Here is an 11,510-nt window from a genome sequence, read left to right as displayed (position 1 = left end):
GTTCGGCAAGCATTGCAAATAGCCTGTGGGACTCTTTCATCTGCAAAGTCAATGTCTGTTTTCAACAATTTGTGAATTCTTCCAATGATAAAGTCATTTAACTCTCGGTCTCCTTTCCTCATGCAAAGACAAACAAACAGACTTTCTGCATTCTTCATGTGTTTTTGCTTTATTTGGCATTTTTGATGCTTTATGTCTTCATTTTAAAAAATGATCTTCATTCAACAAGGAAAAATAATTATGAATGTTTTTTATTTCATAAATTTCATGATAATCTTTATGTGTACACAATTTTTTTGTGTACATAATCTTATTGTGTACTTCATGCCAATGGAAGGGGGATGACAGGGAAGGATTTAACCCTTTTTAATTTGAAAAGTTAGTGCATGCATGCGTGCGTGCGTGCGTGTGTGCATGCGTACATGTACATAAAATCATTGCTGATGCTTAGTCATTACAAAGTAACTAAATTCAAATGAAATTCATTTTTTTTAATTTCCAATAATTATTTGACCTTCTGGGATGTTTGAAATGACTTAAAATTATTTTATTATGATAACTATATACCTACAACTTAAAAAAATCACTGTAATTTATGATTTTGAGCTGTTTTATTTTTTTGGAAAATCTTGGATTTTGGTTATTTTCACTATATAACTTAAAAATGAAAAAATTGGCTCGGACGTAGTTAAAAGATTTCAAAAACAGCTCTAAATGTTCACACTAGGTCTATATAATGCCCATCTAAAAGGATTTGTTCGGTCCTTTCGGGTGATGTTAGCCATGGATATTTACAGGGTGTGATGACCTTTTTTAAACCCAAATTGTTTGTTTTATAAAATATTGTTTGTTTCTAGAAAAGAGAACAGTCTATTATGCATTATTCGTTTCAATATTTTAGAGAAGCAAGAAAGAATGAAGATAGGTCTATAGTTAGAGACATTAGAAGAACCACCCGATTTAAAAACCAGTATAACTCTTGCAGTTTTAAAAATTTCCGGGACTATTCCTCATTTTAAAGAAAGATTAAAAATATCCAATAATGGTGTTATTACTTTGCAACAACATTACTGCTTAACGTTTAAAAAAAAATTTAATAACTCATTTTTAGTCAGTTTATTGTTGGTCATTTTTGTATGGTTATAAAAATGCAAAAATGATTTATTTATCGTCATATTTATTTATCGTCATATTTATTTATCGTCATATTTAACTGCGATGGCAGTTAAATATGACGATACATAAATCATTATTGTATTGATGCTTAAAAACGCTACGCTAAATTTAACAGGTTTTAGTTTTAAGGCTAAATTTGATCCGACACTAACAAAAACTTGATTAAATGTTTTTACAATTTTTGATTCATTAAGTATATCAACGCCATTATAGTTTATTTTTGATTCATTAAGTACATCAACGCCATTATAGTTTATTTTTGATTCATTAAGTATATCAACGCCATTAAAATTTATTTTTGATTCATTAAGTACATATCAACGTCATTATAGTTTATTTTTGATTCATTAAGTATATCAACGCCGTTAAAGTTTATTTTTGATTCATTAAGTATATCAACGCCATTAAAGTTTTTTTTTGATTCATTAAGTACATCAACGCCATTATAGTTTATTTTTGATTCATTAAGAATATCAACGCCATTAAAGTTCTTTTGGAAGACAATTAGTAGTTAACTTTTTTCACCAATTCTTTAATGACATTCCAGGTTTTCTTTGTATCGCCTTTGAATTTCAGTCATTGGTTTGAATAATACACTTTCTTTGAACGATTTATAACCAGCTCAAAAATACCTTTATTTTTTTATACATGGATTCATTATCAAATGTTTCTTTTTAAAGAAATTTTTCGTACAAACGTTGTTTCTTTTTTGATGATTTTAATATTCCGGTAGTTATCATGAGTTTAAATATGGAGGAAACATTTTTTTAACGGCGAAAAGCTGAAAAATAATAAAAATTAAAAAATAATTGTTTAGACTAGAAGATTTACAAAAAAACTAATGAAGTAAAAACAATGAATATATTAAACAAAATAATTTGAAGAAAAATATTAAATAAACAGAACAACGAAAAGCAAAGTTAAAAGAAAAAATCTTCTTGAGATATTCGAAAATAAAAAACTTTAATAAGTTGTTAAAGAAAACAAAACAAAATAAAAAACAATTTTTACGTTTTAATAACTTATGTTGTTTATATTGTTGTGTATTTTTGTGTATTGTTTGTCGTGTATTTTTATTTTTTGTCTCATAATATTTAAATGTATCTTTTTGTTTTCTTTTTTAATTTCTGATCACCCTTCTGATCGTTAAACGTTGTGTTATCTCATTCATTCATTATCTCTCATCTCAGTAAATTCAATTTTTTCCTTTTTTGTTATTAGTTTGGCTTTTTTAGTAGTTATTATTCTTCTTTTTATTGAAATTATTTTTTGGTCAATATCTTTATTCTTACTTTTTGTTGTTTGTTTTTTGCTTTATTTGTTTTATTTTATTATGGTGTCACTCCAATGTCTAGTTTTTAACTATACGAATGACACCGAACCTAATTTTGTAAAATTATAAATAAATAAATAAAAAATACATTTTAGATTTAATAATTTTTAATATCTTTAGAAATGTATTATTGTAATATTTTTGAAATGTTTGAAAATTGTCGTAGGCTTTGTTAGTACTTTTTATTTGTAATATATTTCTCCAGTTTTCAGAAGATAAAGACTGATTAAAAAGTTCAATAGAAACGTCAAAGTTTTTGGGAGTTAATATTACATTTTAGAGTTTCAGTAAAAATTGGAAAATGATCCGATATATCGGATATAAATATTCCAGTTTTAACTTTCGTGTCTGTAAAATTGTTTGTTACGATTTGATCAATTGAGGTTGCACTATTTTTGGTGATTCTAGTTAAATTATTTATGGTTGGAATAAACCCATTTTGAAATACTAAATTAAGTTAAATATATAAATATAAAATATATGTAAATAAAAAATAAATTAAGAAAATTTGTGACGCTTTTATTTGAGTCATATTCTAACACATTTAAATTCAAATCGCCCACAAGGTTAACGCATTTACCGCAAACATTTTTATTTGTAATTAAACCTTTTATGCGTTTATCAAATATTTTTATATTATCTAGAGGCGGTCTTTATAAAACATGCACAATGACTTTTTTTGTGGTTTTTCCAAAGATCTCAGTTGTCAGTGACTCACGATCATTACTTGTTGTTCAGCAACCACTTTATGATTCATAAATTATTGAGTTGTGGATAAAGATGCCTACTCCTCCACCTGGTTTTTTAGAGTTTCTAAGTTGATGAACTTCTTTATAATTTTTTAATTAAAAATTAGAATTGTTTTCAATTTCTATATTGTGACCCCATATTTCTGTGAGGCAAATAACTTTAAACTCTTTTTTTGTGCTGAGTAAAAAAACTTTAAATTTCTCAAATTTTTTTCAATGCTTTTAATACTTAAATGTAGGATAGAGAATTCATCTATATATATCTATTTAATCTTTAAACGTATTTGCATAACACTCGTGCAGCCTCCTTTTGATTGTTACTATGAGAGGTTTTGTATTGAGCAGTTTCGTTTACTTTGCACTTTGAGAAATGCTCCCAAACAGGAGCATTTCTTTTATATTTTTGGAAAGTCATTTTAAAACTGTTTTTCTAAATTGCTTTAAAATAATATAATTCTTCAAAGTGCAACAGTTTAAAACTATTCGTAGGCTAAAATGATACGCGACACCAACATTATAAAAAGTAATCTTATGTAAAAATAACGGGAAACCGAATACCCGAACCAAATAGATCTAGATCCGGATCTTAAAAATGGTACGGGTACCCGGATATTTGTTTATGGATTTTAGATCCTACTATTCCCTAGTCACAGTTTGTTACAAAATAGTACGTGATAAGACTTTGTTGTTACCAAATGTATTTCATCATTGATAATTGTCCATTGCTCTTTCAATCAATAAGTAACCATAACCCAGCTGCCACTGGGTTCAAAAAAAAATTTTTTTTGAACGTCTTTTCAACACTCTGAACAACTTTTTAATATTCAAAAGACAATTTTTTTACATCAACCACTAGGTTAATTTTTCAAATAAGCTATGAATACTCATGTTCATAGCTTATTTGAAAAGCAAGTATAATTTCTTGGGAGCAAGACGAACTGTTATTCTTTTTTTGGTTAAAATTAATTGACCAATAAACCAGGTAGCAGGAAAAAATCCCCCCGAAAAAATCCCCCCTTAAAAAATCCCCGTGAGAAAAATCCCCCCGGAAGAAATCCCCCTGCATTTTTTTTTATAGCGCATAATATAAACGATATATCAATATAATAGCTGTTTATAATATAAATATTTTATACATACGTAACATAACACAAATAGAACCCTAATCCTTCATTTTTCTTAAATTGACTGATAAATAGGTAGAACATACCAGAAGTGTACGTACAACGACTAACAAATAGGTAGAACATGCAAGGAGTGCCGCTACATTGACTAAGGATTTTGGTTTGGGCAGGCAATCTATCAATTTCAAAGCAATTTTTTTTTAAATTTCATTTTTTGCGGAGGATTTTTTCCTAGAACCGGTAAACCAAAAAATAAACCTGATAAGATAGCAACCAATGTGCAAACAATTATTGTTTGTTCTTTACTTTTGTCATAAAAAGATGTTGCTGCAAATGACTCCAGTAAAAAAAGAGACAGCAGCCTGTCTAAAAGATAATGCTATAAAAGTAGCGTGTATTTTGATTTTAGACAACATTCGTTTTAATAGAGACATGTTTAATGCCTCGTGCATTCAAAGTAAGTGTTCTTTTTATTTGAAAGTGTACATCTGTTTAAAGGCATTCACAATAACTGAAATAAAACAACTTTACAATGATCATTAATTCCTGTATCCTAGTTTAACATGTGGCCTTATATGTGACGTATGTTTTAAACATATTTAACAGCTGCACAACTGTGTAAAAGATAATATTGTTACTAATGAAAGGCAAAAAGTTAAGTTGGATTTAAAAACTTTTGATGGCAAATTATCCGTAGTCTTGGTCATTTCGAATATCAAAGATATAAAAATAACTCATAAGTTTATTTCTTTAAATATAAACTATAGAAAATTTGAAGTTTACTGAAGTTTACTCAAGAATTTGTTAAACGAATTGATGATTTTAATGCTATCAATGGCGTTAACAATTTACTATTTTTAAAAGATTTCTACTGAATCTATACCAAGATTTTGTTGATGGTGAAATATAAAAATGGTTTGGATGGTGTATGCTGTTGGGGTACTTTAATACTTTAAATTGTGCAACTTGACATAAGTATAATATCAATACTTATGGCAAGTTGTGCAATAAAAGGTACTGAAATATCAAAACAACATACACTATTCAAAAACATCAATAAATTCAAGTAGCTCCAAATGTTTAACTGAGGATCTGTTTTGTCAAGCGCCATGTTTACATTCAAATGTATATATATATATATATATATATATATATATATATATATATATATATATATATATATATATATATATATGTATATATATATATATATATATATATATATATATATATATATATATATATATATATATATATATATATATATATATATATATATATATATATATATATATAAATCGCCCCTACATTACACAGTGGAAACATTCCGTTGAAATAGGTGGTTTAAAATATGATTGTTGTAAAAGACTAAAGATAATATTTAACATAAAGACTAAAGATAATATTTTTTATTTTGGTGTTTAAGCAGCTCATATGCGCAGCAAAAGGGGAGGGGGGAGATGCAGATAAGCGCTGGGGGCACCAGTTGGATTTTTTATATATGATACTTTCGGGCATTGTCCAAACAATGAACAGTTTTTAAAATGCTCAAAAACTATTATATAGTGTTCACGGTCAAATTTATAACTTCGAGATTCAGCGGCTTCTTCTTCCATTAAACCAAGTGGAACTGGTGAACTAATGATAATTTTCCCCGCATGTGCTATGATTGGATATATACTTTATGATTGGATAAATACTTTATGATTGGATGCTGGGACCTTGAACTAATTTGTCTCTAACAAATTCTTGTATGCAATATTTGTACTAATTTTTTCCGGATCTATTGGGTTTTTGTAAGTGGTTGCAACTAGAATGTAATCTGATCTTAATTTCTACATCAATTTCTAAAACTTTGCTGAGTAATATAAGATCAGAAAAAGCTTTTCAGCATAAATTTCCGGTATTAGTAGTTCCTGATCCGCCAGCTCTTGGTTCATCAACTCCCAAACCTAATTCTTCAAAGCTCCTATCATGAATTTTTATTTCTAAATAAATATTGATCTTTTAAAACTTTTTACAAGTTTTTATTTTAATTCTAAATGAAATATGTAAAATAAATTTAAAAAGCCTAATCCAAGTATGTAGTTTGACATGCCAAAGCACAATGCCTGCCCATCTGTAATAAATCCTTCTGTATTTTTAGAATCCGAATATATTGTGTTAAAGAAGTGTCGGAGATGTAAGTTAAAATTTTTAAGGAGATGTTTCCAGCAATCATTGAAAAAACAAAACTATAGTAGATCCAAACATACTTATCTCCTGAATATATCGCCTGAAAGGTAAACTTTGATAGTATATAAATTGAGAACTTATTTTTCAATTCGCTCATTAATTTTTAATACCATTTCTTTATTTTTCTTTATATACTCCAGTAGAATTGGAATCTAAAACTCTGAGACATGTTGTTCCATAAAATGTTCTAAATGAACATATAGTAGAAGAGATGATGTAACTGAAACTATTAGAAGTTCTTGTTATTTTGATTGCAATAAATAAAACGTTGATGATGTTTTGAGAAATATATATCAAAATATCAAAATATAGAAAGGGTACAAATTGGGACAATTTTTTAATTCTTTATCAAAGTTGAAATTTAGTACTTTAGTGATGAACTTTTTACTTTTTCAGGAAATTTTTTATTTTTGTTTTTAACAGCCTAAGAGTTTAACCTTTCCAATGATGTATATATTGTCAGTTTTTTAATGATCTATATATTAAAATAATAATAATTACTGCCCAGTAGACACGCGTCGTCCGGAGGACTTCCGCTGGACTTCTCAAGGATCACTGGATGAAACCCTGCATCTTAGGAACTTTTTCAAAAACCCCTTAAATACCTTAAAAACCCTTTAAAAAGCTACTATCATTGAGCCTGTTACATTTAGAATCTCATAAATTATCAGACATAATGTTTGAAGTCACTTTTTTGAATTTTTGCCACGCGATTTCCAACTGTACATCAGCCGTACGAAATGTAAATGTTTATCTTGGAAAAACTTTGAATAAAATATTATTATAAACAAGGCAAAAAAGATATATAGTAATAGATGTATCTAGAAATACGCACTCTGTATATTTCCTATCAGACAAATAAATATGAAAAAGGTCGATCATTTGGCAGAAATGTGTTTATACGAAGAAATCAGTTCCAGAATAGTTGAGTAATCTACAAGGATGACCTTCTTTTGGCAATAACTTTCTAAAAAAAATGAACCTAATATTATAGTTACTGAAAGTTTCTCTCCTCATTGCGGATCAATCTCTCCTTGCGGAAAAAACTCTCCTTGCGGAACAATCTCTCCTTGCTGGAAGAATACTAAAGTCAACTCGATACTATCAAAGGGCCAGTTAATATTTACGTAGGTAATGGCTGTATCATTATAACTGGCAACTTCCAATCTTTTCTGCATCAGATATATGATTCATTAGAAATATCAAAACCCAAAACAAATAATTGTTCTGAACATTTATTTGAATTAAAAAAAAAAAAATGAGTTAGAAGTAGTCTATGTAACTAACGTCATTTATTGACCACGTAGCCGTATCGAAATGTACAAGTTTTCTCAATCTTGAATGCATTGTTCATCATGAATTCTTAAATAATTTGAACAATCACTTACCAATATCAATATCAGTTGAAGTTAGTGGTCAGCACACCAAATACAGTACCATCAAATTAGAAGAAGATACTAATGTTCCTAGCTACGCTTGAAATAATTCTTTATAAAGTCTTACAACTATTATCTATTTATTTTCTTTAAGAATCTCAATTTTAGTACAAATAATTATAAACACAAATTTGTCCAAGTTTATAATATAACTATTGACAACACTAAAATAGCTTTTAAGGAGACTTTAAACAAACAAAAAAAGGCAATCGCTCTATTCAAAATCTTTATTATTATTATTATTATTATTGTTATTATGTATTTCGCCGATAAGAAAAGTTTACAAGTTTATGCAATACAAATATATAAATACATGGCTGGGGCAAGAAGAAGACAAGTTCTGTCTTATCAACAAGCCCTTTAAATAAAAATGTCAATAATAAAAATACAAAACAAAGTAACTCGTTAAATAAACGTTAAACAAAACGTTGCGTTAAAATAAAATAACGATAAATAAAAACTAAAAAACATTTTACGCTATATTAAAGTGTAATATATCCAAAAGTATACGAAGAATTTTTAATTAATTATTTTAATTAAATTTTTTTTTTCCTAACTGGTTTTAGATTTATAAACCTTTTGAATTTAAATCATAAAATAACAGATAATACACGAACAACAAACAAACAAACAAAAAAAAAACATTTTTTAAAAACATTTTTAGTATCTTAATGTGTCTTTTATATATGTAAAGTTTATTATATCAGATAAAAAACAACGTCATAATGTACAAATTGAAATGTATATAGAATATATATTTAAACCATATTTATAAAGAAAAAGACAAACGTGATTACTCCTAATCAAAGGTTTCAGAAAAATTTTAACTCGTTGTCATTTATTAAAAGCTTTTGCTTAAGTTTGTTTTTAAATTGTTTAATAGAAGAAATAGTTTTTAACTCATTATTTAATAGCATGTTCCATAGCTTAGGACCTCTGTTAGCAATTGAGAACTTATTATCAGAGTAATAGGTTTTAGTGGACGTTTTAGTGGAGTTTAGTTAATCTTAGTGGACGTAGTAGTGGAGTTTTAGTTAATCTTAGTGGACGTTGCATTCAAAATATTGGATAGAGTTAAATTGCAGAAAAACTGTTCTTTTAATTAATTTAAAAAAAAGAAGAGATACTGGATTAATCAAAGATTTAAACTCTGTAACATTTAATTGTTATCTAATGGATGAAGAAAACTTACGCAAATCTGTCAAGTTGGCTCAAAATGATAAAATTTGCAAGCAGTATATTAAAATTGAAAAGCTAAGCCAAAAAACTTTTAGAATGCTTAAAGATGTTTAAACAAAAATACAAACTTTAGATTATTTGCCATAAATAATAATAAAAAGAAACCATTACTTCAAATTTTGCAAACCACTTTGAAAAAGTACTAAACACTCCAAAAATAACACATTGCAATGATAGTTGAAGAATTCCATGGTGTACAAAACATGATAATGTTACATTAACTAAAGAAAATATCGTTATGGCTATTTCTAAACAAAAGTTATATCTCAGCAGAACATTTGAAATGCGCAAAGTGTTATACTTTAACAAAATTGCTGATAAAGTTTTATTAATTACTCCGCTAGTTATGGATGGTTACCAAAATCAACGCGTCATCAATTATTGTACTCCTTGTTTAATCGTACGAAACCAGAGCAACTGTTGCGGTCAGGCCCGGATTAAGGTCTACAGTGCCCATAGGCTGTAAAAAATTTGGTGCCCCCAATTAAAATTTTTTTTTACATATTTCTCTACTCGATACTTGAATAAATAATAAAACTTTATTTTAGGTTTATTAGCCACATCAATATGTACATGTATATAATACCTATGTGAAAACAAATAAAAACATAAAATTAAAATTAAACAAAATATGTTTTAGATATATAAAAATATAAAATAATCATATTACAAAAAGTAACAAACCATTATTTTATACTTTTCTTTTTCTTGCTTTTTGATGGGCAAATGTGTTAATAGTATCATTAAAATCTAATTTTTCAACCAATTCTGCTTCAATGCTAAATATTGCTAATGTATTCAGTCTTTCCTCCTTCATGGTTGACCTCAAGTAGGATTTTACTCTTTTAAGTACAGAAAAAGCTCTTTCGCCTGAGCAGTTTGAAACTGCTGTACTAAGGTACATACGCATAACTACATTTAAATTTGGAAACATACACTCTAATTCTTTGGTCTTGATGTACTTATACATAGAGAGAACAGATTTTACATTTTTATCCGTGGAAATTAATTTTAAAAAAAGAATACACTCATCTATAAGTAAGCTTGAGTTTTCAACATCATCAATAAAATATTTTGCCAAAGTTTCACACGTGTTCCTTATAACAATAGAACTCGGTGTTTTATACAATGTGGGTATACACCCATAAATATCTGATATTTTTTCATAAGCTTATCTTCTTGAACTAAGTTGACATTTAAGAGTATTAATGATCACATAATATACATTTCTAATAAAATCTATTTTCCCTGTGATTTCTGTGAGAGGTTGAGATCTTGATTCATCAGCCATAGCCTGAAAAAAAAAAAGTTTTTAATGTTGTTAATGTTTATGACTTTTTTCAAATTATTTTATGTGTATTTTAAAATTAATAAGTTAAACATACCTTTCTCTTTTTTTTTCTCTTGGAATCTTTGGCATACTCCGAACAATCAGTAATTTCTACAGACAATTTTCAATTGGTATATTGTGTGAATTAAGAAAATCCATTACAACATTGCTCATTTCTTCAGATTTATGACCACTGTTTGGAATGAATATTAAAAATCTTTCTGCAGGTACACCACTAGGTAAAACATATGTTAATGCAATAACAAGTTGATCGACGTTTGCTATATCAGGTGTAGAATCAACAATTAAAGAATAATACTTGGCTACTTTTAATTCTTTTAATATAATTTTAATTATATCATTCTTCATCAAAAGTAAAAGTTCTTCATAGATTGTGGATGATAAATAAGACGGAGTTCCTTTCCCTCTATTCCCATATTTTTCTACATGTTGAGCAATAAAAGGGTCAAATTTAGCAAGTAACTCTAACGTTCCCAAAAAGTTCCCATTGTTAATTTTGTTAAATTGTTCATTATCACCTCTGAATGATAAACCTTTTGCACCGAGAAATTTAATTACTTCAACAATTCGATGAAGAACAGCTTTCCAGTAATTCATTTCATCAGTCACTTGTGTTGCCAATTGAGTGTCAATTCTCCCTACATCACATTGTAATGTAATAAAACTTAATGTATTATTTTTATGTGCCAAAGAATTTTCGTGCCTGGAAATAAGTAAATGTCCATTTTTCCAATCATTAAATCCAGCATCTCCCAGTTGAGTACTGCATCCAAATAATTTGCATGGAGCACAAAATAATACAAATTTTGAAACTGAATAAACATGCCATTTCCGTGAAACATTTTCTCAGTTTTTTCGATTTTTCGT

At 27.7% G+C, this 11,510-nt stretch overlaps 1 protein-coding gene across 1 annotated transcript in view; it reads right to left on the bottom strand.

The window, feature by feature from the left end:
- Nucleotides 1-8,733: 8,733 nt before the first annotated feature.
- Nucleotides 8,734-11,510, bottom strand: part of LOC136089510 (uncharacterized) — a 3,977-nt gene continuing 1,200 nt past the window's right edge. The window contains exons 1-2 of the mRNA XM_065815552.1: nt 10,678-11,510; nt 8,734-10,586 (exon numbers count right to left, since the gene is read on the bottom strand). The exon at nt 10,678-11,510 is cut by the window's right edge and continues 1,200 nt beyond it. Of these exons, the coding sequence (XP_065671624.1) occupies nt 10,734-11,240 (507 nt within the window). The 5' untranslated portion in view covers nt 11,241-11,510 and the 3' untranslated portion in view covers nt 8,734-10,586; nt 10,678-10,733. The remainder of the gene's footprint in view (nt 10,587-10,677) is intronic.

This window comes from Hydra vulgaris, chromosome 13 (genome assembly GCF_038396675.1).
Source record: "Hydra vulgaris chromosome 13, alternate assembly HydraT2T_AEP".
NCBI classification, from domain to species: domain Eukaryota; kingdom Metazoa; phylum Cnidaria; class Hydrozoa; order Anthoathecata; family Hydridae; genus Hydra; species Hydra vulgaris.
This window is presented reverse-complemented; position numbering and strand designations above follow the sequence as displayed.